General features: G+C 50.3%; 5 protein-coding genes across 5 annotated transcripts; all 5 read right to left on the minus strand.

Moving 5' to 3' along the window:
* Positions 1–264: 264 nt before the first annotated feature.
* On the minus strand, positions 265–1,857 carry LOC139181191 (EKC/KEOPS complex subunit LAGE3-like). The gene is made up of 3 exons (XM_070784091.1): positions 1,388–1,857; positions 770–895; positions 265–554 (listed from the first exon to the last, which is right to left on the minus strand). The coding sequence occupies exons 1-3, from the start codon at positions 1,726–1,728 to the stop codon at positions 425–427; spliced, it is 597 nt and encodes a 198-aa protein (XP_070640192.1). The 5' UTR covers positions 1,729–1,857; the 3' UTR covers positions 265–424.
* A 3,542-nt stretch (positions 1,858–5,399) lies between these two features.
* Positions 5,400–7,005, minus strand: LOC139181253 (EKC/KEOPS complex subunit LAGE3-like). Its single transcript, XM_070784159.1, has 3 exons — positions 6,630–7,005; positions 6,012–6,137; positions 5,400–5,796 (listed from the first exon to the last, which is right to left on the minus strand). The coding sequence occupies exons 1-3, from the start codon at positions 6,968–6,970 to the stop codon at positions 5,667–5,669; spliced, it is 597 nt and encodes a 198-aa protein (XP_070640260.1). The 5' UTR covers positions 6,971–7,005; the 3' UTR covers positions 5,400–5,666.
* A 3,693-nt stretch (positions 7,006–10,698) lies between these two features.
* LOC139181138 (EKC/KEOPS complex subunit LAGE3-like) lies at positions 10,699–12,319 on the minus strand. The gene is made up of 3 exons (XM_070783978.1): positions 11,849–12,319; positions 11,231–11,356; positions 10,699–11,015 (listed from the first exon to the last, which is right to left on the minus strand). The coding sequence occupies exons 1-3, from the start codon at positions 12,187–12,189 to the stop codon at positions 10,886–10,888; spliced, it is 597 nt and encodes a 198-aa protein (XP_070640079.1). The 5' UTR covers positions 12,190–12,319; the 3' UTR covers positions 10,699–10,885.
* Positions 12,320–15,858: 3,539 nt separating this feature from the next.
* On the minus strand, positions 15,859–17,511 carry LOC139181104 (EKC/KEOPS complex subunit LAGE3-like). Its single transcript, XM_070783888.1, has 3 exons — positions 17,097–17,511; positions 16,479–16,604; positions 15,859–16,263 (listed from the first exon to the last, which is right to left on the minus strand). The coding sequence occupies exons 1-3, from the start codon at positions 17,435–17,437 to the stop codon at positions 16,134–16,136; spliced, it is 597 nt and encodes a 198-aa protein (XP_070639989.1). The 5' UTR covers positions 17,438–17,511; the 3' UTR covers positions 15,859–16,133.
* Positions 17,512–21,190: 3,679 nt separating this feature from the next.
* LOC139181123 (EKC/KEOPS complex subunit LAGE3-like) lies at positions 21,191–22,783 on the minus strand. The gene is made up of 3 exons (XM_070783944.1): positions 22,316–22,783; positions 21,698–21,823; positions 21,191–21,482 (listed from the first exon to the last, which is right to left on the minus strand). Exons 1-3 carry the CDS (start codon positions 22,654–22,656, stop codon positions 21,353–21,355), a joined length of 597 nt encoding a protein of 198 aa, XP_070640045.1. The 5' UTR covers positions 22,657–22,783; the 3' UTR covers positions 21,191–21,352.
* Between the last annotated feature and the right edge of the window lie 2,865 nt (positions 22,784–25,648).

Raw genomic sequence — 25,648 nt, forward strand, 5'->3', positions numbered from 1 at the left:
CTGCAGGCAGATTCTTTACCATCTGAGCCACCAGGGAAGGCCTCTGGTAATTTGTCTTAACATTTAATATAACTATAAAATGAGAGAATATTCCAATATTAATACCGAATGACAGTATACAACTTTCTTATTCTCCCACTTCTTACATTGTCTTCAATTACGGTGTAGTCCTCAAATATCTGAATCTCAGAACCTCCCCTCCAACTGAAAGACAAATGCAGTATGAGGAAGTGCAGAAGCCAAAAATAAAGTCAGAGACAGCACAAAAGCTCAGTTTTATTTTCTGCAGGTAACAATCACCAAACAACTATGTAGACACTGAGCCCCCCAAAGCAGCACAGACATAAGATGAAGCCCGATCAAAGTACTGCAGAAAGCAATGCCCTGGGGAACGACACCTGAAGCCACGGCACACAGGGTAGGTTTAAACCCCTCTTCTGTGCCGAGAAACGGGGGCCCCATAGTCCTGCAAGGACCGCATCACCAGGGAAAGCTGCTCCAGACAGAAGACGATGGAGTTCTGGAGCAGGCCAGGGTCTTCAGCAGTCAATCGGCTAAAAGGGAGGGAAAACGAAATTCAACATTCTGCCGAGAAGGAGGAAGAGGAGCATGTCCTCCCTCTGTTCCCGCACACCGACAAGCCCAGAGCACCACACTTTTCCTTTAGGCTTAACCCGTCCATTATGGCTCCTCCTGGGCCCAGACTGGCCTTGGCCACCACCCAGCACCCACCACCCTCTCCCCGGCCCTGGACCCCTTTAGAACTCACAGAACCATCATGCGGCCATTAACGTAGAGCTCCTTCCGAATCCGCCCTCGCAATTGAGTACGTGTAGTCAGGAAGTGGCGGGCAAGGTCCGCTTCCGCGTGTGATGAGAAAGGCACACTGAGGCTTCTGGTGGACATATGGTTAAGGCACCATCCGCATTTCTCATTTTGCCTGTACGTCAGGATCCTTGCTCCCTGAGGCCTGCCTTCTCGCACAAGGAGGCCGCCTAGAAAGTCCGGACCTTGCAGCCTATACTCTGAGTACACCCTGGATATCACTGCACAACCCTCTGGATCCCTTCAGGTTGCTTTTCCTCACTACCATCTGCACCACACATTTTGCCTGTACGACAGGCTCCCTGCTCACGGAAACATGCCTTCTACCACAAGGCCACTGCCAGACACCCTGGATATCACTGCCCGACTCTGTGGTTCCTTTCAGGTTGCTTTTCCTCAATATCTTCCACTGGCAGCCAGACCACCCCTGACCCATATCCTCCAGCCCCCCAGAGTACCCTCCTCCTACACTCTAGAACCACTTGCAACCCCCCAAACCACCCCTAGTCCACACCCGGCCCCCTCGGCTGCCTGACCCACCATGGTTCCTGGAATAGGATACAACTGGAGGATTCGGTTACTCAGAACTGCAGCTCCAGGTGCAGCGCCTTCACCAGGCCCTGGAGCGTGTGATGGCCCCGGGATCTGCGGAATGGCGCCGGCTGCGCCACCTGACTCTCCTGCAGCGCTGGGGCTTCTGGGACCAGCCAGGACACGAGCGCCTCCATGAACTCCACGACTCACGGCGTAACCAGGGCAAGCTGGGTCTCTAGGGTCATCCTGGCCACCAGCGCCACCAGGCTTGCTGCAGCTGCCCTGTGCTGTGCCCGTTGCAAATTCCACGGCACCTGGGTCTTCATCTGCTGGACTGCTGGCTCCTCCACCGTGCGCGTCAGACTCCATCTTGAACCCTCTCCCCCAACCTGCGGAGCGGGAAAGACTGAACCCTCTCTACAGAACCCAAGCATGTACTGAGACCTGCAGCTCAGCATAGGCAGAGCGCCTGCGCACACTCACCCTGGTCCTGCTTCTCGATTGGTTCCCACCGAGCATTCGTTCCCATGATGACTGCAGGCTCTCGGGCAATGGACGCCCCCTGCTGAAATTTCATGCGTTAGTGTGCCGTGTCGCCCCCTTCCGCCTGTGCAGACACACACCCATGTGGTCTGGGTGCTCTAAGTCAGCCCTGCCTTGGCCCGGAGACCTGGTAAACGGCTTAGTGGTGATGCCTCAGGGGGCGTGGGGGAGGGGCGGGGGGCAGCTCCTCAGTCCGCATGCTCAAGCAGACACTGCCACACTTTGCAGCCCACGTGACTGTTTCTGGTCCAAGCCTGCAAACCCCAAGTGAGCCCTGGTCCCTGTGCACCTCCAAGTCTGTGCCGTTGCCAACCTGGCCACCCTCACAGGTGACCATCCTGCTGAGCACAGGTCCTTGCCATGAACTTCTGGAAGGCAGTGGGGCCCCCTTGTGTCACGCCTGGTCTGTCCCTCTGGTGTCCACACGAAGCTCATGTGCGAATTTGTATGTCTCTAAGTAAGTGCAACACATGGGCATCTTCCTGTCCATGTCTGTATGTGTGTGTGCCCGAGAAAGATAGTGCCTATGCACAGGTGCTAGCACATGTGTGTGTACCTGTGTGTGAGAGAGCATGTGGTCAGGTGCATGCACATGGGAGTATAAGTGTGTTTGTGTACAGGGTCATGCACTTGGGTGTGTGTGTGTGTGTGTGTGTGTGTGTGTGACAGAGAGCACGTGTCAGAGGCATGCAGATTGGCATCTCTGTGTGCTTTGTTCATGCACAGGTGCCTTTGCAAGGTGGTGGATGGGGAACCGGTCCTGGAGTCCTGAGACTAGGGATGCAGAGTGGACTGTGCTTGGCCGCCTGAGGAGGGAAGCGAGGACTACTGTTGGACTCACTGGAGACGGCATGGGGCTGGGCCTCTTGGGGCTGTAGGCACACAGACGGCATGGAATCCAGGCTAGGGGCTTACCCATGCCCGCCAGAAGCACCGGTGTGAACAGCCTCACACAAGGGCTGCTGGAAGGACCATGGCCCTCAGGAAACCCCTAGTCGCATGGCCTCTGCTGGCACAACTCTCACGGGCCTTCCACCTCCAGGAACAAGGTCTTCTAGCTCTCTGGAGGGCTGTAGCTGCCAGGTGCCCTCAACTGGGAGGTGACCCTGTGTCTGCTGGCATGCTGGGTGCTGGTCTATTTCTGTGTCTGGAAGGGGTCAAGTCAACAGACACAGTGCTGCTGGGGGCGATGACGGGGCTCGGGTACCACCATCTGATTGATGGTGTGCATCTGCCGGGGAACCATTGGTGCCACGGGAAGTGAGTGGATCAGGGCCACTGCCCAAGGAGGCGACAGGTACTTCAATCAGTCCACTTGATTCTCACTGCCTGGCTGGATAGGCCTCTCAGTGGCCTCCAAATCGAAGGCCAGCAGCCTTCCCCACCCACAGTTGTAGGGATTAGATTTTCCTCCATTATCACCTTTAGTTGGAGGAGTTTTGTAGGTGACCTTGATCAGATTAAGAAAGTCTGTTTGTAGTCCTAGGTTTCCAAGAGATTTTAAGATAGTGGTTCTCGAATATTGTCAAATGCTTTTGTTGCATCTATCCAAATGATCATGTGGTTTTTCTCCTGTGTTCTTCATATGATGAATAATGCTGGTTGAAGATATGTTAATGCATAACCAATCTTTCATTCTTGGGATAGATCTCTTTTGGTCTTAATGATTTATATATTGCTGGATTAAATTTGCTAACATTTCATTTTTTTGCTTAATGAAGAATAAGTTCTATAGTTTTCTTTTCTTGCAATGCCTTCATCCAGTTTTGGTATTTTGGAAGGCTGGCCTCATAATGATTTGAGAACTGTTTAATCTCCTCTACATTAGGAAAGAATTTGTATGGTTTTGGAGATGTTTCTCCCTTATGTGTTTCATAGCATTCCCTACTTAAGTCACATGGGCCTGGAGTTTTCTGTTCCAAACCCTTGATAGACCTAGGGATATCTAGGGTTTTCACTTTCTTCTTGAGTTCGTTTTGGGAATTTTGGTCATTCAAGGAATTTGTTGATTTCATCTACTTTTGCAAACTTTTTTTAGCTTTCCTCTTTTTACATTTATATATTTAATTGGAGGCTCATTAATTTACAATAGTGTTCTGGTTTTTGCCGTACATTGACATGAATCAGCCATGTGTGTACATGTGTCCCACATTCTGAATCCCACTCCCACTTCCCTCCCTATCCAATTCCTCAGGGTCATCCCGGCCCACCGGCCCTGAGTGCCCTGTCTCATGCATCGAACCTGAACTGACGATCAATTTCTCGTGTGGTAATACACATGTTTCAATGCTATTGTCTCAAATCATCCCACCCTCGCCTTCTCCCAAACAGTCCAACAGCCTGTTCTTTATCTCTGTGTCTCCTTTGCTTTCTTGCATATAGGGTCATGGTTACCATCTTTCTAAATTCGATATATATGCATTATTATACCGTATTGGCGTTTTTCTTTGTGACTTACTTCACCCTGTATAAAAGGCTCCAGTTTCATCCACCTCGTTAGAACTGATTCCAATGTGTTCTTTTTAATAGCCATCCAACCATCTCATCCTCCATCGTCCCCTTATCTTCCTGCCTTCAAACGTTCCCAGCATTAGGGGCTTTGCCAATGAGCCACCTCTTCAAATCAGGTGGCCAAAGTGTTGGAGCTTTCATTTTAAAAGAAATCAGTGAAAACGCATAAATTGGAAAGAAAGAAAGAAATGTGTATTTATTTACAGACAAAATGACTGTCTACGTATGAAGTCCAGTGGGACGTAGAAAAGAGCTATTACAATTAATTAGTGAGTATAGCAAGGTTTCAGGGTACACGGATACTCTTGAGAGGACTTGGACTGCAAGGAGAACAGACCAGTCAATCCTAAAGGAAATCAACCCTGAATATTCATTGGACAGACTCAAGCTGATCCTGAAGCTCCTATACTTTGGCTACCTGATATGAAGGGCCAACTACCTGGAAGAGACCCTGATGCTGGGGAAGACTGAAGGCAACAGGAGAAGGGGGAGACAGAGGATGAGATGGTTAGATAGCATAACCCACTCAATGGACATGAATTTGAGTAAATTCCAGGAGATAGTGGAGGACAAAGGAGACTGGTATGCTACAGTCCATGGGGGCACAAATAGTTGGCCATGAACTATAGACTGAAAAACATCATTCAGGTGTTATATGAAAAGTGAAAAGTGCACTTGCTCTGTGGAGTCCAACTCCTTGCAACCCCATGAATTGTAGCCTGCAAGCTCCCCTTTCCAGGATTTCTCCAGGTAAAAATACTGGAGTGGATTGCCATTACCTTCTCCGGAGGATATTCCCAATCCAGAGATTGAACCTGGTCTACCACACTGCAGGCAGATTCTTTACCATCTGAGCCACCAGGGAAGACGTCTGGTAATTTATCTTAACATTTAATATAACTATAAAATGAGAAAATTTTCCAAAATTAATACCGAATGACAGTATACAACTTTCTTATTCTCCCACTTCTTACATTGTCTTCAATTATGTTGTAGTCCTCGAATACCTGGATCTCAGAACCTCCCCTCCAACTGAAAGACAAATGCAGTATGAGGAAGTGCAGAAGCCAAAAATAAAGTCAGAGACAGCACAAAAGCTTAGTTTTATTTTCTGCAGTTAACAATCACCAAACAAACTATGTAGACACTGAGCCCCCAAAAGCAGCACAGACATGAGATGAAGCCCGATCAAAGTACTGCAGAAAGCAATGCCCTGGGGAATGACACCTGAAGCTACGGCACACAGGGTAGGTTTAAACCCCTCTTCTGTGCCGAGAAACGGGGGCCCCATAGTGCTGCAAGGACCGTATCACCAGGGAAAGCTGCTCCAGACAGAAACCGATGGACCTCTGGAGCAGGCCAGGGTCTTCAGCAGTCAATCGGCTAAAAGGGAGGGAAAATGAAATTCAACTTTCTGCCGAGAAGGAGGAAGAGGAGCATGTCCTCCCTCTGTTCCCGCACACCGACAAGCCCAGAGCACCACACTTTTCCTTTAGGCTTAACCCGTCCATTATGGCTCCTCCTGGGCCCAGACTGGCCTTGGCCACCACCCAGCACCCACCACCCTCTCCCCGGCCCTGGACCCCTTTAGAACTCACAGAACCATCATGCGGCCATTAACGTAGAGCTCCTTCCGAATCCGCCCTCGCAATTGAGTACGTGTAGTCAGGAAGTGGCGGGCAAGGTCCGCTTCCGCGTGTGATGAGAAAGGCACACTGAGGCTTCTGGTGGACATATGGTTAAGGCACCATCCGCATTTCTCATTTTGCCTGTACGTCAGGATCCTTGCTCCCTGAGGCCTGCCTTCTCGCACAAGGAGGCCGCCTAGAAAGTCCGGACCTTGCAGCCTATACTCTGAGTACACCCTGGATATCACTGCACAACCCTCTGGATCCCTTCAGGTTGCTTTTCCTCACTACCATCCGCACTACACATTTTGCCTGTACGACAGGCTCCCTGCTCACGGAAACATGCCTTCTACCACAAGGCCACTGCCAGACACCCTGGATATCACTGCCCGACTCTGTGGTTCCTTTCAGGTTGCTTTTCCTCAATATCTTCCACTGGCAGCCAGACCACCCCTGACCCATATCCTCCAGCCCCCCAGAGTACCCTCCTCCTACACTTTAGAACCACTTGCAACCCCCCAAACCACCCCTAGTCCACACCCGGCCCCCTCGGCTGCCTGACCCACCATGGTTCCTGGAATAGGATACAACTGGAGGATTCGGTTACTCAGAACTGCAGCTCCAGGTGCAGCGCCTTCACCAGGCCCTGGAGTGTGTGATGGCCCCGGGATCTGCGGAATGGCGCCGGCTGCGCCACCTGACTCTCCTGCAGCGCTGGGGCTTCTGGGACCAGCCAGGACACGAGCGCCTCCATGAACTCCACGACTCACAGAGGAATCAGGGCAAGCTGGGTCTCTAGGGTCATCCTGGCCACCAGCGCCACCCGGCTCGCTGCAGCTGCCCTGTGCTGTGCCCGTTGCAAATTCCACGGCACCTGGGTCTTCATCTGCTGGCCTGCTGGCTCCTCCACTCTGCGTGTCGGACTCCATCTTGAACCCTCTCCCCCAACCTGTGGAGTGGGAAGGACTGAATCCCCCCTACAGAACCCAGGCGTGTACTGCGACCTGCAGCTCAGCATAGGCAGAGCGCCTGCGCACACTCAGCCTGGTCCTGCCCCTCGATTGGTTCCCACCGAACAGTTGTTCCCGCGATGACTGCAGGCTCTCGGGCAATGGACGCCCCCTGCTGAAATTTCATGTGTTAGTGTGCCGTGTCACCCCCTTCCGCTTGTGCGGACACACACCCATGTGGTCTGGGTGCTCTAAGTCAGCCCTGCCTAGGCCCGGAGACCTGGTAAACGGCTTAGTGGTGATGCCTCTCGGGGCATGGGGGTGGGGGGTGGGGGGTGGGCAGCTCCTCAGTCCGCATGCTCAAGCAGACACTGCCACACTCCACAGCGCACGTGACTGTTTCTGGGCCAAGCCTGCAAACCCCAAGTGAGCCCTTGTCACTGTGCACCTCCAAGTCTGTGCCGTTGCCAACCTGGCCACGCTCACAGGTGACCATCCTGCTGAGCGCAGGTCCTTGTCATCAACTTCCGGAAGGCAGTGGGGCCCCTTTGGGTCACGCCTGGTCTGTCCCTCTGGTGTCCACACATAGCTCATGTGCGGATTTGTGTGTCTTTAAGTAGGTGCAACACATGGGCATCTTCCTGTCCAAGTCTGTATGTGTGTGTGCCCGAGAAAGATAGTGCCTACGCACATGTGTGTGTACCTGTGTGTGAGAGAGCATGTGGTCAGGTGCATGCACATGGGAGTATAAGTGTGTTTGTGTACAGGGTCATGCACTTGGGTGTGTGTGTGTGTGTGTGACAGAGAGCACGTGTCAGAGGCATGCAGATTGGCATCTCTGTGTGCTTTGTTCATGCACAGGCACCTTTGCAAGGTGGTGGATGGGGAACCGGTCCTGGAGTCCTGAGACTAGGGATACAGAGTGGACTGTGCTTGGCCGCCTGAGGAGGGAACTACTGTTGGACTCACTGGAGACGGCATGGGGCTGGGCCTCTTGGGGCTGTAGGCACACAGACGGCATGGAATCCAGGCTAGGGGCTTACCCATGCCCGCCAGAAGCACCGGTGCGAACAGCCTCACACAAGGGCTGCTGGAAGGACCATGGCCCCCAGGAAACCCCTAGTCACATGGCCTCTGCTGGCACATCTCTCTCGGGCCTTCCGTCTCCAGGAACAAGGTCTTCTAGCTCTCTGGAGGGCTGTAGCTGCCAGGTGCCCTCAACTGGGAGGTGACCCTGTGTTTGCTGGCATGCTGGGTGCGAGTCTATTTCTGTGTCTGGAAGGGGTCAACAGACACAGTGCTGCTATGGGCGATGACGGGGCTCGGGCGCCACTATCTGATAGGGGGTGTGTGTCTGCTGGGGAACCACTGGTGCCACAGGAGGTGAGTGGAATAGGGCTACTGCCCAAGGAGGGGACAGGTACGTCAATCGGTCTGCTTGATCCTCACTGCCTAGCTGGATAGGCCTCTCGGTGGCCTCCAAAACGAAGGCCAGCAGCCTTCCCCACCCACAGTTGTAGGGATTAGATTTTCCTCCATTATCACCTTTAGTTGGAGGAGTTTTGTAGGTGACCTTGATCAGACTAAGAAAGTCTGTTTGTAGTCCTAGGTTTCCAAGAGTTTTTAAGATAGTGGTTCTCGAATATTGTCAAATGCTTTTGTGGCATCTATCCAAATGAACATATGGTTTTTCTCCTGTGGTTTCTTCATTGATGAATAATGCTGGTTGAAGATATGTTAATGCATAACCAATCTTTCATTCTTGGGATAGATCTCTTTTGGTCCTAATGCTTTATATATTGCTGGATTAAATTTGCTAACATTTCATTTTTTTGCTTAATGAAGAATAAGTTCTATAGTTTTCTTTTCTTGCAATGTCTTCAACCAGTTTTGGTATTTTGGAAGGCTGGCCTCATAATTATTTGAGAACTGTTTAATCTCCTCTACTTTATGAAAGAATTTGTATGGAATTGGTGATATTTCTCCTTTATGTGTTTCATAGCATTCACTACTTAAGTCACATGGGCCTGTAGTTTTCTGTTCCAAATCTTTGATAGACCTAGGGATATCTAGGGTTTTTACTTTCTTCTTGAGTTAGTTTTGGGCATTTTGGTCATTCAAGGAATTTGTTGATTTCATCTATTTCTGCAAATTTTTTTGGCTTTCCTCTTTTTACATTTATTTATTTATTTTAATCGGAGGCTCATTACTTTAGAATATTGTTCTGGTTTTTGCCATACATTGACATGAATCAGCCATGTGTGTACATGTGTCCCACATTCTGAATCCCACTCCCACTTCCCTCCCTATCCAATTCCTCAGGGTCATCCCGGTGCACCGGCCCTGAGCTCCCTGTCTTATGCATCGAACCTGGACTGACAATCTATTTCTCTTGTGGTAATATATATGTTTCAAAGCTATTGTCTCAAATCATCCCACCCTCACCTTCTCCCAAACAGTCCAAAAGCATATTCTTTATCTCTGTGTGTCTTTTGCTTTCTTGCATATAGGGTCATCGTTACCATCTTTCTAAATTCGATATATGTGCATTATTATACCGTATTGGCATTTTTCTTTGTGACTTACTTCACCCTGTATAAAAGGCTCCAGTTTCATCCACCTCGTTAGAACTGATTCCAATGTGTTCTTTTTAATAGCCATCCAACCGTCTCATCCTCCATCGTCCCCTTATCTTCCTGCCTTCAAACGTTCCCAGCATTAGGGGCTTTGCCAATGAGCCACCTCTTCAAATCAGGTGGCCAAAGTGTTGGAGCTTTCATTTTAAAAGAAATCAGTGAAAACGCATAAATTGGAAAGAAAGAAAGAAATGTGTATTTATTTACAGACAAAATGACTGTCTACGTATGAAGTCCAGTGGGACATAGAAAAGAGCTATTACAATTAATTAGTGAGTATAGCAAGGTTTCAGGGTACACGGATACTCTTGAGAGGACTTGGACTGCAAGGAGAACAGACCAGTCAATCCTAAAGGAAATCAACCCTGAATATTCATTGGACAGACTCAAGCTGATCCTGAAGCTCCTATACTTTGGCTACCTGATGTGAAGGGCCAACTACCTGGAAGAGACCCTGATGCTGGGGAAGACTGAAGGCAACAGGAGAAGGGGGAGTCAGAGGATGAGATGATTAGATAGCAGAACCCACTCAATGGACATGAATTTGAGCGAATTCCAGGAGATAGTGGACGACAAAGGAGACTGGTATGCTACAGTCCATGGGGGCACAAATAGTTGGCCATGAATTATAGACTGAAAAACAGCATCATTCAGGTGTTATATGAAAAGTGAAAAGTGCACTTGCTCTGTGGAGTCCAACTCCTTGCAACCCCATGAATTGTAGCCTGCAAGCTCCTCTGTCCAGGATTTCTCCAGGCAAAAATACTGGAGTGGATTGCCATTACCTTCTCCAGAGGATATTCACAACCCAGAGTTTGAACCCAGTCTGCCACACTGCAGGCAGATTCTTTACCATGTGAGCCACCAGGGAAGGCCTCTGGTAATTTGTCTTAACATTTAATATAACTATAAAATGAGAGAATATTCCAATATTAATACCGAATGACAGTATACAACTTTCTTATTCTCCCACTTCTTACATTGTCTTCAATTACGGTGTAGTCCTCAAATATCTGAATCTCAGAACCTCCCCTCCAACTGAAAGACAAATGCAGTATGAGGAAGTGCAGAAGCTAAAAATAAAGTCAGAGACAGCACAAAAGCTCAGTTTTATTTTCTGCAGGTAACAATCACCAAACAACTATGTAGACACTGAGCCCCCCAAAGCAGCACAGACATAAGATGAAGCCCGATCAAAGTACTGCAGAAAGCAATGCCCTGGGGAACGACACCTGAAGCTACGGCACACAGGGTAGGTTTAAACCCCTCTTCTGTGCCGAGAAACGGGGGCCCCATAGTCCTGCAAGGACCGCATCACCAGGGAAAGCTGCTCCAGACAGAAGACGATGGAGTTCTGGAGCAGGCCAGGGTCTTCAGCAGTCAATCGGCTAAAAGGGAGGGAAAATGAAATTCAACTTTCTGCCGAGAAGGAGGAAGAGGAGCATGTCCTCCCTCTGTTCCCGCACACCGACAAGCCCAGAGCACCACACTTTTCCTTTAGGCTTAACCCGTCCATTATGGCTCCTCCTGGGCCCAGACTGGCCTTGGCCACCACCCAGCACCCACCACCCTCTCCCCGGCCCTGGACCCCTTTAGAACTCACAGAACCATCATGCGGCCATTAACGTAGAGCTCCTTCCGAATCCGCCCTCGCAATTGAGTACGTGTAGTCAGGAAGTGGCGGGCAAGGTCCGCTTCCGCGTGTGATGAGAAAGGCACACTGAGGCTTCTGGTGGACATATGGTTAAGGCACCATCCGCATTTCTCATTTTGCCTGTACGTCAGGATCCTTGCTCCCTGAGGCCTGCCTTCTCGCACAAGGAGGCCGCCTAGAAAGTCCGGACCTTGCAGCCTATACTCTGAGTACACCCTGGATATCACTGCACAACCCTCTGGATCCCTTCAGGTTGCTTTTCCTCACTACCATCTGCACCACACATTTTGCCTGTACGACAGGCTCCCTGCTCACGGAAACATGCCTTCTACCACAAGGCCACTGCCAGACACCCTGGATATCACTGCCCGACTCTGTGGTTCCTTTCAGGTTGCTTTTCCTCAATATCTTCCACTGGCAGCCAGACCACCCCTGACCCATATCCTCCAGCCCCCCAGAGTACCCTCCTCCTACACTCTAGAACCACTTGCAACCCCCCAAACCACCCCTAGTCCACACCCGGCCCCCTCGGCTGCCTGGCCCACCATGGTTCCTGGAATAGGATACAACTGGAGGATTCGGTTACTCAGAACTGCAGCTCCAGGTGCAGTGCCTTCACCAGGCCCTGGAGCGTGTGATGGCCCCGGGATCTGCGGAATGGCGCCGGCTGCGCCACCTGACTCTCCTGCAGCGCTGGGGCTTCTGGGACCAGCCAGGACACGAGCGCCTCCATGAACTCCACGACTCACGGCGTAACCAGGGCAAGCTGGGTCTCTAGGGTCATCCTGGCCACCAGCGCCACCAGGCTTGCTGCAGCTGCCCTGTGCTGTGCCCGTTGCAAATTCCACGGCACCTGGGTCTTCATCTGCTGGACTGCTGGCTCCTCCACCGTGCGCGTCAGACTCCATCTTGAACCCTCTCCCCCAACCTGCGGAGCGGGAAAGACTGAACCCTCTCTACAGAACCCAAGCATGTACTGAGACCTGCAGCTCAGCATAGGCAGAGCGCCTGCGCACACTCACCCTGGTCCTGCTTCTCGATTGGTTCCCACCGAGCATTCGTTCCCATGATGACTGCAGGCTCTCGGGCAATGGACGCCCCCTGCTGAAATTTCATGCGTTAGTGTGCCGTGTCGCCCCCTTCCGCCTGTGCAGACACACACCCATGTGGTCTGGGTGCTCTAAGTCAGCCCTGCCTTGGCCCGGAGACCTGGTAAACGGCTTAGTGGTGATGCCTCAGGGGGCGTGGGGGAGGGGCGGGGGGCAGCTCCTCAGTCCGCATGCTCAAGCAGACACTGCCACACTTTGCAGCCCACGTGACTGTTTCTGGTCCAAGCCTGCAAACCCCAAGTGAGCCCTGGTCCCTGTGCACCTCCAAGTCTGTGCCGTTGCCAACCTGGCCACCCTCACAGGTGACCATCCTGCTGAGCACAGGTCCTTGCCATGAACTTCTGGAAGGCAGTGGGGCCCCCTTGTGTCACGCCTGGTCTGTCCCTCTGGTGTCCACACGAAGCTCATGTGCGAATTTGTATGTCTCTAAGTAAGTGCAACACATGGGCATCTTCCTGTCCATGTCTGTATGTGTGTGTGCCCGAGAAAGATAGTGCCTATGCACAGGTGCTAGCACATGTGTGTGTACCTGTGTGTGAGAGAGCATGTGGTCAGGTGCATGCACATGGGAGTATAAGTGTGTTTGTGTACAGGGTCATGCACTTGGGTGTGTGTGTGTGTGTGTGTGTGTGTGTGTGTGTGTGACAGAGAGCACGTGTCAGAGGCATGCAGATTGGCATCTCTGTGTGCTTTGTTCATGCACAGGTGCCTTTGCAAGGTGGTGGATGGGGAACCGGTCCTGGAGTCCTGAGACTAGGGATGCAGAGTGGACTGTGCTTGGCCGCCTGAGGAGGGAAGCGAGGACTACTGTTGGACTCACTGGAGACGGCATGGGGCTGGGCCTCTTGGGGCTGTAGGCACACAGACGGCATGGAATCCAGGCTAGGGGCTTACCCATGCCCGCCAGAAGCACCGGTGTGAACAGCCTCACACAAGGGCTGCTGGAAGGACCATGGCCCTCAGGAAACCCCTAGTCGCATGGCCTCTGCTGGCACAACTCTCACGGGCCTTCCACCTCCAGGAACAAGGTCTTCTAGCTCTCTGGAGGGCTGTAGCTGCCAGGTGCCCTCAACTGGGAGGTGACCCTGTGTCTGCTGGCATGCTGGGTGCTGGTCTATTTCTGTGTCTGGAAGGGGTCAAGTCAACAGACACAGTGCTGCTGGGGGCGATGACGGGGCTCGGGTACCACCATCTGATTGATGGTGTGCATCTGCCGGGGAACCATTGGTGCCACGGGAAGTGAGTGGATCAGGGCCACTGCCCAAGGAGGCGACAGGTACTTCAATCAGTCCACTTGATTCTCACTGCCTGGCTGGATAGGCCTCTCAGTGGCCTCCAAATCGAAGGCCAGCAGCCTTCCCCACCCACAGTTGTAGGGATTAGATTTTCCTCCATTATCACCTTTAGTTGGAGGAGTTTTGTAGGTGACCTTGATCAGATTAAGAAAGTCTGTTTGTAGTCCTAGGTTTCCAAGAGATTTTAAGATAGTGGTTCTCGAATATTGTCAAATGCTTTTGTTGCATCTATCCAAATGATCATGTGGTTTTTCTCCTGTGTTCTTCATATGATGAATAATGCTGGTTGAAGATATGTTAATGCATAACCAATCTTTCATTCTTGGGATAGATCTCTTTTGGTCTTAATGATTTATATATTGCTGGATTAAATTTGCTAACATTTCATTTTTTTGCTTAATGAAGAATAAGTTCTATAGTTTTCTTTTCTTGCAATGCCTTCATCCAGTTTTGGTATTTTGGAAGGCTGGCCTCATAATGATTTGAGAACTGTTTAATCTCCTCTACATTAGGAAAGAATTTGTATGGTTTTGGTGATGTTTCTCCCTTATGTGTTTCATAGCATTCCCTACTTAAGTCACATGGGCCTGGAGTTTTCTGTTCCAAACCCTTGATAGACCTAGGGATATCTAGGGTTTTCACTTTCTTCTTGAGTTCGTTTTGGGAATTTTGGTCATTCAAGGAATTTGTTGATTTCATCTACTTTTGCAAACTTTTTTTAGCTTTCCTCTTTTTACATTTATATATTTAATTGGAGGCTCATTAATTTACAATAGTGTTCTGGTTTTTGCCGTACATTGACATGAATCAGCCATGTGTGTACATGTGTCCCACATTCTGAATCCCACTCCCACTTCCCTCCCTATCCAATTCCTCAGGGTCATCCCGGCCCACCGGCCCTGAGTGCCCTGTCTCATGCATCGAACCTGAACTGACGATCAATTTCTCGTGTGGTAATACACATGTTTCAATGCTATTGTCTCAAATCATCCCACCCTCGCCTTCTCCCAAACAGTCCAACAGCCTGTTCTTTATCTCTGTGTCTCCTTTGCTTTCTTGCATATAGGGTCATGGTTACCATCTTTCTAAATTCGATATATATGCATTATTATACCGTATTGGCGTTTTTCTTTGTGACTTACTTCACCCTGTATAAAAGGCTCCAGTTTCATCCACCTCGTTAGAACTGATTCCAATGTGTTCTTTTTAATAGCCATCCAACCATCTCATCCTCCATCGTCCCCTTATCTTCCTGCCTTCAAACGTTCCCAGCATTAGGGGCTTTGCCAATGAGCCACCTCTTCAAATCAGGTGGCCAAAGTGTTGGAGCTTTCGTTTTAAAAGAAATCAGTGAAAACGCATAAATTGGAAAGAAAGAAAGAAATGTGTATTTATTTACAGACAAAATGACTGTCTACGTATGAAGTCCAGTGGGACGTAGAAAAGAGCTATTACAATTAATTAGTGAGTATAGCAAGGTTTCAGGGTACACGGATACTCTTGAGAGGACTTGGACTGCAAGGAGAACAGACCAGTCAATCCTAAAGGAAATCAACCCTGAATATTCATTGGACGGACTCAAGCTGATCCTGAAGCTCCTATACTTTGGCTACCTGATATGAAGGGCCAACTACCTGGAAGAGACCCTGATGCTGGGGAAGACTGAAGGCAACAGGAGAAGGGGGAGACAGAGGATGAGATGGTTAGATAGCATAACCCACTCAATGGACATGAATTTGAGCAAATTCCAGGAGATAGTGGAGGACAAAGGAGACTGGTATGCTACAGTCCATGGGGGCACAAATAGTTGGCCATGAACTATAGACTGAAAAACATCATTCAGGTGTTATATGAAAAGTGAAAAGTGCACTTGCTCTGTGGAGTCCAACTCCTTGCAACCCCATGAATTGTAGCCTGCAAGCTCCCCTTTCCAGGATTTCTCCAGGTAAAAATACTGGAGTGGATTGCCATTACCTTCTCCGGAGGATATTCCCAATCCAGAGATTGAACCTGGTCTACCACACTGCAGGCAGATTCTTTACCATCTGAGCCACCAGGGAAGACGTCTGGTAATTTATCTTAACATTTAATATAACTATAAAATGAGAAAATTTTCCAAAATTAATACCGAATGACAGTATACAACTTTCTTATTCTCCCACTTCTTACATTGTCTTCAATTATGTTGTAGTCCTCGAATACCTGGATCTCAGAACCTCCCCTCCAACTGAAAGACAAATGCAGTATGAGGAAGTGCAGAAGCCAAAAATAAAGTCAGAGACAGCACAAAAGCTTAGTTTTATTTTCTGCAGTTAACAATCACCAAACAAACTATGTAGACACTGAGCCCCCAAAAGCAGCACAGACATGAGATGAAGCCCGATCAAAGTACTGCAGAAAGCAATGCCCTGGGGAACGACACCTGAAGCTACGGCACACAGGGTAGGTTTAAACCCCTCTTCTGTGCCGAGAAACGGGGGCCCCATAGTGCTGCAAGGACCGTATCACCAGGGAAAGCTGCTCCAGACAGAAACCGATGGACCTCTGGAGCAGGCCAGGGTCTTCAGCAGTCAATCGGCTAAAAGGGAGGGAAAATGAAATTCAACTTTCTGCCGAGAAGGAGGAAGAGGAGCATGTCCTCCCTCTGTTCCCGCACACCGACAAGCCCAGAGCACCACACTTTTCCTTTAGGCTTAACCCGTCCATTATGGCTCCTCCTGGGCCCAGACTGGCCTTGGCCACCACCCAGCACCCACCACCCTCTCCCCGGCCCTGGACCCCTTTAGAACTCACAGAACCATCATGCGGCCATTAACGTAGAGCTCCTTCCGAATCCGCCCTCGCAATTGAGTACGTGTAGTCAGGAAGTGGCGGGCAAGGTCCGCTTCCGCGTGTGATGAGAAAGGCACACTGAGGCTTCTGGTGGACATATGGTTAAGGCACCATCCGCATTTCTCATTTTGCCTGTACGTCAGGATCCTTGCTCCCTGAGGCCTGCCTTCTCGCACAAGGAGGCCGCCTAGAAAGTCCGGACCTTGCAGCCTATACTCTGAGTACACCCTGGATATCACTGCACAACCCTCTGGATCCCTTCAGGTTGCTTTTCCTCACTACCATCCGCACTACACATTTTGCCTGTACGACAGGCTCCCTGCTCACGGAAACATGCCTTCTACCACAAGGCCACTGCCAGACACCCTGGATATCACTGCCCGACTCTGTGGTTCCTTTCAGGTTGCTTTTCCTCAATATCTTCCACTGGCAGCCAGACCACCCCTGACCCATATCCTCCAGCCCCCCAGAGTACCCTCCTCCTACACTTTAGAACCACTTGCAACCCCCCAAACCACCCCTAGTCCACACCCGGCCCCCTCGGCTGCCTGGCCCACCATGGTTCCTGGAATAGGATACAACTGGAGGATTCGGTTACTCAGAACTGCAGCTCCAGGTGCAGCGCCTTCACCAGGCCCTGGAGCGTGTGATGGCCCCGGGATCTGCGGAATGGCGCCGGCTGCGCCACCTGACTCTCCTGCAGCGCTGGGGCTTCTGGGACCAGCCAGGACACGAGCGCCTCCATGAACTCCACGACTCACAGAGGAATCAGGGCAAGCTGGGTCTCTAGGGTCATCCTGGCCACCAGCGCCACCCGGCTCGCTGCAGCTGCCCTGTGCTGTGCCCGTTGCAAATTCCACGGCACCTGGGTCTTCATCTGCTGGCCCTCTGGCTCCTCCACTGTGCGTGTCGGACTCCATCTTGAACCCTCTCCCCCAACCTGTGGAGTGGGAAGGACTGAACCCCCCCTACAGAACCCAGGCGTGTACTGCGACCTGCAGCTCAGCATAGGCAGAGCGCCTGCGCACACTCAGCCTGGTCCTGCCCCTCGATTGGTTCCCACCGAACAGTTGTTCCCGCGATGACTGCAGGCTCTCGGGCAATGGACGCCCCCTGCTGAAATTTCATGTGTTAGTGTGCCGTGTCACCCCCTTCCGCTTGTGCGGACACACACCCATGTGGTCTGGGTGCTCTAAGTCAGCCCTGCCTAGGCCCGGAGACCTGGTAAACGGCTTAGTGGTGATGCCTCTCGGGGCATGGGGGTGGGGGGTGGGCAGCTCCTCAGTCCGCATGCTCAAGCAGACACTGCCACACTCCACAGCGCACGTGACTGTTTCTGGGCCAAGCCTGCAAACCCCAAGTGAGCCCTTGTCACTGTGCACCTCCAAGTCTGTGCCGTTGCCAACCTGGCCACGCTCACAGGTGACCATCCTGCTGAGCGCAGGTCCTTGTCATCAACTTCCGGAAGGCAGTGGGGCCCCTTTGGGTCACGCCTGGTCTGTCCCTCTGGTGTCCACACATAGCTCATGTGCGGATTTGTGTGTCTTTAAGTAGGTGCAACACATGGGCATCTTCCTGTCCAAGTCTGTATGTGTGTGTGCCCGAGAAAGATAGTGCCTACGCACATGTGTGTGTACCTGTGTGTGAGAGAGCATGTGGTCAGGTGCATGCACATGGGAGTATAAGTGTGTTTGTGTACAGGGTCATGCACTTGGGTGTGTGTGTGTGTGTGTGACAGAGAGCACGTGTCAGAGGCATGCAGATTGGCATCTCTGTGTGCTTTGTTCATGCACAGGCACCTTTGCAAGGTGGTGGATGGGGAACCGGTCCTGGAGTCCTGAGACTAGGGATACAGAGTGGACTGTGCTTGGCCGCCTGAGGAGGGAAGCGAGGACTACTGTTGGACTCACTGGAGACGGCATGGGGCTGGGCCTCTTGGGGCTGTAGGCACACAGACGGCATGGAATCCAGGCTAGGGGCTTACCCATGCCCGCCAGAAGCACCGGTGCGAACAGCCTCACACAAGGGCTGCTGGAAGGACCATGGCCCCCAGGAAACCCCTAGTCGCATGGCCTCTGCTGGCACATCTCTCTCGGGCCTTCCGTCTCCAGGAACAAGGTCTTCTAGCTCTCTGGAGGGCTGTAGCTGCCAGGTGCCCTCAACTGGGAGGTGACCCTGTGTTTGCTGGCATGCTGGGTGCGAGTCTATTTCTGTGTCTGGAAGGGGTCAACAGACACAGTGCTGCTATGGGCGATGACGGGGCTCGGGCGCCACTATCTGATAGGGGGTGTGTGTCTGCTGGGGAACCACTGGTGCCACAGGAGGTGAGTGGAATAGGGCTACTGCCCAAGGAGGGGACAGGTACTTCAATCGGTCTGCTTGATCCTCACTGCCTAGCTGGATAGGCCTCCCGGTGGCCTCCAAAAAGAAGGCCAGCAGCCTTCCCCACCCACAGTTGTAGGGATTAGATTTTCCTCCATTATCACCTTTAGTTGGAGGAGTTTTGTAGGTGACCTTGATCAGACTAAGAAAGTCTGTTTGTAGTCCTAGGTTTCCAAGAGTTTTTAAGATAGTGGTTCTCGAATATTGTCAAATGCTTTTGTGGCATCTATCCAAATGAACATATGGTTTTTCTCCTGTGGTTTCTTCATTGATGAATAATGCTGGTTGAAGATATGTTAATGCATAACCAATCTTTCATTCTTGGGATAGATCTCTTTTGGTCCTAATGCTTTATATATTGCTGGATTAAATTTGCTAACATTTCATTTTTTTGCTTAATGAAGAATAAGTTCTATAGTTTTCTTTTCTTGCAATGTCTTCAACCAGTTTTGGTATTTTGGAAGGCTGGCCTCATAATTATTTGAGAACTGTTTAATCTCCTCTACTTTATGAAAGAATTTGTATGGAATTGGTGATATTTCTCCTTTATGTGTTTCATAGCATTCACTACTTAAGTCACATGGGCCTGTAGTTTTCTGTTCCAAATCTTTGATAGACCTAGGGATATCTAGGGTTTTTACTTTCTTCTTGAGTTAGTTTTGGGCATTTTGGTCATTCAAGGAATTTGTTGATTTCATCTATTTCTGCAAATTTTTTTGGCTTTCCTCTTTTTACATTTATTTATTTATTTTAATCGGAGGCTCATTACTTTAGAATATTGTTCTGGTTTTTGCCATACATTGACATGAATCAGCCATGTGTGTACATGTGTCCCACATTCTGAATCCCACTCCCACTTCCCTCCCTATCCAATTCCTCAGGGTCATCCCGGTGCACCGGCCCTGAGCTCCCTGTCTTATGCATCGAACCTGGACTGACAATCTATTTCTCTTGTGGTAATATATATGTTTCAAAGCTATTGTCTCAAATCATCCCACCCTCACCTTCTCCCAAACAGTCCAAAAGCATATTCTTTATCTCTGTGTGTCTTTTGCTTTCTTGCATATAGGGTCATCGTTACCATCTTTCTAAATTTGATATATGTGCATTATTATACCGTATTGGCATTTTTCTTTGTGACTTACTTCACCCTGTATAAAAGGCTCCAGTTTCATCCACCTCGTTAGAACTGATTCCAATGTGTTCTTTTTAATAGCCATCCAACCGTCTCATCCTCCATCGTCCCCTTATCTTCCTGCCTTCAAACGTTCCCAGCATTAGGGGCTTTGCCAATGAGCCACCTCTTCAAATCAGGTGGCCAAAGTGTTGGAGCTTTCATTTTAAAAGAAATCAGTGAAAATGCATAAATTGGAAAGAAAGAAAGAAATGTGTATTTATTTACAGACAAAATGACTGTCTACGTATGAAGTCCAGTGGGACATAGAAAAGAGCTATTACAATTAATTAGTGAGTATAGCAAGGTTTCAGGGTACACGGATACTCTTGAGAGGACTTGGACTGCAAGGAGAACAGACCAGTCAATCCTAAAGGAAATCAACCCTGAATATTCATTGGACAGACTCAAGCTGATCCTGAAGCTCCTATACTTTGGCTACCTGATGTGAAGGGCCAACTACCTGGAAGAGACCCTGATGCTGGGGAAGACTGAAGGCAACAGGAGAAGGGGGAGTCAGAGGATGAGATGATTAGATAGCAGAACCCACTCAATGGACATGAATTTGAGCGAATTCCAGGAGATAGTGGACGACAAAGGAGACTGGTATGCTACAGTCCATGGGGGCACAAATAGTTGGCCATGAATTATAGACTGAAAAACAGCATCATTCAGGTGTTATATGAAAAGTGAAAAGTGCACTTGCTCTGTGGAGTCCAACTCCTTGCAACCCCATGAATTGTAGCCTGCAAGCTCCTCTGTCCAGGATTTCTCCAGGCAAAAATACTGGAGTGGATTGCCATTACCTTCTCCAGAGGATATTCACAACCCAGAGTTTGAACCCAGTCTGCCACACTGCAGGCAGATTCTTTACCATCTGAGCCACCAGGGAAGGCCTCTGGTAATTTGTCTTAACATTTAATATAACTATAAAATGAGAGAATATTCCAATATTAATACCGAATGACAGTATACAACTTTCTTATTCTCCCACTTCTTACATTGTCTTCAATTACGGTGTAGTCCTCAAATATCTGAATCTCAGAACCTCCCCTCCAACTGAAAGACAAATGCAGTATGAGGAAGTGCAGAAGCTAAAAATAAAGTCAGAGACAGCACAAAAGCTCAGTTTTATTTTCTGCAGGTAACAATCACCAAACAACTATGTAGACACTGAGCCCCCCAAAGCAGCACAGACATAAGATGAAGCCCGATCAAAGTACTGCAGAAAGCAATGCCCTGGGGAACGACACCTGAAGCTACGGCACACAGGGTAGGTTTAAACCCCTCTTCTGTGCCGAGAAACGGGGGCCCCATAGTCCTGCAAGGACCGCATCACCAGGGAAAGCTGCTCCAGACAGAAGACGATGGAGTTCTGGAGCAGGCCAGGGTCTTCAGCAGTCAATCGGCTAAAAGGGAGGGAAAATGAAATTCAACTTTCTGCCGAGAAGGAGGAAGAGGAGCATGTCCTCCCTCTGTTCCCGCACACCGACAAGCCCAGAGCACCACACTTTTCCTTTAGGCTTAACCCGTCCATTATGGCTCCTCCTGGGCCCAGACTGGCCTTGGCCACCACCCAGCACCCACCACCCTCTCCCCGGCCCTGGACCCCTTTAGAACTCACAGAACCATCATGCGGCCATTAACGTAGAGCTCCTTCCGAATCCGCCCTCGCAATTGAGTACGTGTAGTCAGGAAGTGGCGGGCAAGGTCCGCTTCCGCGTGTGATGAGAAAGGCACACTGAGGCTTCTGGTGGACATATGGTTAAGGCACCATCCGCATTTCTCATTTTGCCTGTACGTCAGGATCCTTGCTCCCTGAGGCCTGCCTTCTCGCACAAGGAGGCCGCCTAGAAAGTCCGGACCTTGCAGCCTATACTCTGAGTACACCCTGGATATCACTGCACAACCCTCTGGATCCCTTCAGGTTGCTTTTCCTCACTACCATCTGCACCACACATTTTGCCTGTACGACAGGCTCCCTGCTCACGGAAACATGCCTTCTACCACAAGGCCACTGCCAGACACCCTGGATATCACTGCCCGACTCTGTGGTTCCTTTCAGGTTGCTTTTCCTCAATATCTTCCACTGGCAGCCAGACCACCCCTGACCCATATCCTCCAGCCCCCCAGAGTACCCTCCTCCTACACTCTAGAACCACTTGCAACCCCCCAAACCACCCCTAGTCCACACCCGGCCCCCTCGGCTGCCTGGCCCACCATGGTTCCTGGAATAGGATACAACTGGAGGATTCGGTTACTCAGAACTGCAGCTCCAGGTGCAGTGCCTTCACCAGGCCCTGGAGCGTGTGATGGCCCCGGGATCTGCGGAATGGCGCCGGCTGCGCCACCTGACTCTCCTGCAGCGCTGGGGCTTCTGGGACCAGCCAGGACACGAGCGCCTCCATGAACTCCACGACTCACGGCGTAACCAGGGCAAGCTGGGTCTCTAGGGTCATCCTGGCCACCAGCGCCACCAGGCTTGCTGCAGCTGCCCTGTGCTGTGCCCGTTGCAAATTCCACGGCACCTGGGTCTTCATCTGCTGGACTGCTGGCTCCTCCACCGTGCGCGTCAGACTCCATCTTGAACCCTCTCCCCCAACCTGCGGAGCGGGAAAGACTGAACCCTCTCTACAGAACCCAAGCATGTACTGAGACCTGCAGCTCAGCATAGGCAGAGCGCCTGCGCACACTCACCCTGGTCCTGCTTCTCGATTGGTTCCCACCGAGCATTCGTTCCCATGATGACTGCAGGCTCTCGGGCAATGGACGCCCCCTGCTGAAATTTCATGCGTTAGTGTGCCGTGTCGCCCCCTTCCGCCTGTGCAGACACACACCCATGTGGTCTGGGTGCTCTAAGTCAGCCCTGCCTTGGCCCGGAGACCTGGTAAACGGCTTAGTGGTGATGCCTCAGGGGGCGTGGGGGAGGGGCGGGGGGCAGCTCCTCAGTCCGCATGCTCAAGCAGACACTGCCACACTTTGCAGCCCACGTGACTGTTTCTGGTCCAAGCCTGCAAACCCCAAGTGAGCCCTGGTCCCTGTGCACCTCCAAGTCTGTGCCGTTGCCAACCTGGCCACCCTCACAGGTGACCATCCTGCTGAGCACAGGTCCTTGCCATGAACTTCTGGAAGGCAGTGGGGCCCCCTTGTGTCACGCCTGGTCTGTCCCTCTGGTGTCCACACGAAGCTCATGTGCGAATTTGTATGTCTCTAAGTAAGTGCAACACATGGGCATCTTCCTGTCCATGTCTGTATGTGTGTGTGCCCGAGAAAGATAGTGCCTATGCACAGGTGCTAGCACATGTGTGTGTACCTGTGTGTGAGAGAGCATGTGGTCAGGTGCATGCACATGGGAGTATAAGTGTGTTTGTGTACAGGGTCATGCACTTGGGTGTGTGTGTGTGTGTGTGTGTGTGTGTGACAGAGAGCACGTGTCAGAGGCATGCAGATTGGCATCTCTGTGTGCTTTGTTCATGCACAGGTGCCTTTGCAAGGTGGTGGATGGGGAACCGGTCCTGGAGTCCTGAGACTAGGGATGCAGAGTGGACTGTGCTTGGCCGCCTGAGGAGGGAAGCGAGGACTACTGTTGGACTCACTGGAGACGGCATGGGGCTGGGCCTCTTGGGGCTGTAGGCACACAGACGGCATGGAATCCAGGCTAGGGGCTTACCCATGCCCGCCAGAAGCACCGGTGTGAACAGCCTCACACAAGGGCTGCTGGAAGGACCATGGCCCTCAGGAAACCCCTAGTCGCATGGCCTCTGCTGGCACAACTCTCACGGGCCTTCCACCTCCAGGAACAAGGTCTTCTAGCTCTCTGGAGGGCTGTAGCTGCCAGGTGCCCTCAACTGGGAGGTGACCCTGTGTCTGCTGGCATGCTGGGTGCTGGTCTATTTCTGTGTCTGGAAGGGGTCAAGTCAACAGACACAGTGCTGCTGGGGGCGATGACGGGGCTCGGGTACCACCATCTGATTGATGGTGTGCATCTGCCGGGGAACCATTGGTGCCACGGGAAGTGAGTGGATCAGGGCCACTGCCCAAGGAGGCGACAGGTACTTCAATCAGTCCACTTGATTCTCACTGCCTGGCTGGATAGGCCTCTCAGTGGCCTCCAAATCGAAGGCCAGCAGCCTTCCCCACCCACAGTTGTAGGGATTAGATTTTCCTCCATTATCACCTTTAGTTGGAGGAGTTTTGTAGGTGACCTTGATCAGATTAAGAAAGTCTGTTTGTAGTCCTAGGTTTCCAAGAGATTTTAAGATAGTGGTTCTCGAATATTGTCAAATGCTTTTGTTGCATCTATCCAAATGATCATGTGGTTTTTCTCCTGTGTTCTTCATATGATGAATAATGCTGGTTGAAGATATGTTAATGCATAACCAATCTTTCATTCTTGGGATAGATCTCTTTTGGTCTTAATGATTTATATATTGCTGGATTAAATTTGCTAACATTTCATTTTTTTGCTTAATGAAGAATAAGTTCTATAGTTTTCTTTTCTTGCAATGCCTTCATCCAGTTTTGGTATTTTGGAAGGCTGGCCTCATAATGATTTGAGAACTGTTTAATCTCCTCTACATTAGGAAAGAATTTGTATGGTTTTGGTGATGTTTCTCCCTTATGTGTTTCATAGCATTCCCTACTTAAGTCACATGGGCCTGGAGTTTTCTGTTCCAAACCCTTGATAGACCTAGGGATATCTAGGGTTTTCACTTTCTTCTTGAGTTCGTTTTGGGAATTTTGGTCATTCAAGGAATTTGTTGATTTCATCTACTTTTGCAAACTTTTTTTAGCTTTCCTCTTTTTACATTTATATATTTAATTGGAGGCTCATTAATTTACAATAGTGTTCTGGTTTTTGCCGTACATTGACATGAATCAGCCATGTGTGTACATGTGTCCCACATTCTGAATCCCACTCCCACTTCCCTCCCTATCCAATTCCTCAGGGTCATCCCGGCCCACCGGCCCTGAGTGCCCTGTCTCATGCATCGAACCTGAACTGACGATCAATTTCTCGTGTGGTAATACACATGTTTCAATGCTATTGTCTCAAATCATCCCACCCTCGCCTTCTCCCAAACAGTCCAACAGCCTGTTCTTTATCTCTGTGTCTCCTTTGCTTTCTTGCATATAGGGTCATGGTTACCATCTTTCTAAATTCGATATATATGCATTATTATACCGTATTGGCGTTTTTCTTTGTGACTTACTTCACCCTGTATAAAAGGCTCCAGTTTCATCCACCTCGTTAGAACTGATTCCAATGTGTTCTTTTTAATAGCCATCCAACCATCTCATCCTCCATCGTCCCCTTATCTTCCTGCCTTCAAACGTTCCCAGCATTAGGGGCTTTGCCAATGAGCCACCTCTTCAAATCAGGTGGCCAAAGTGTTGGAGCTTTCGTTTTAAAAGAAATCAGTGAAAACGCATAAATTGGAAAGAAAGAAAGAAATGTGTATTTATTTACAGACAAAATGACTGTCTACGTATGAAGTCCAGTGGGACGTAGAAAAGAGCTATTACAATTAATTAGTGAGTATAGCAAGGTTTCAGGGTACACGGATACTCTTGA

Source organism: Bos indicus, chromosome X (genome assembly GCF_029378745.1).
Source record: "Bos indicus isolate NIAB-ARS_2022 breed Sahiwal x Tharparkar chromosome X, NIAB-ARS_B.indTharparkar_mat_pri_1.0, whole genome shotgun sequence".
NCBI lineage: Eukaryota > Metazoa > Chordata > Mammalia > Artiodactyla > Bovidae > Bos > Bos indicus.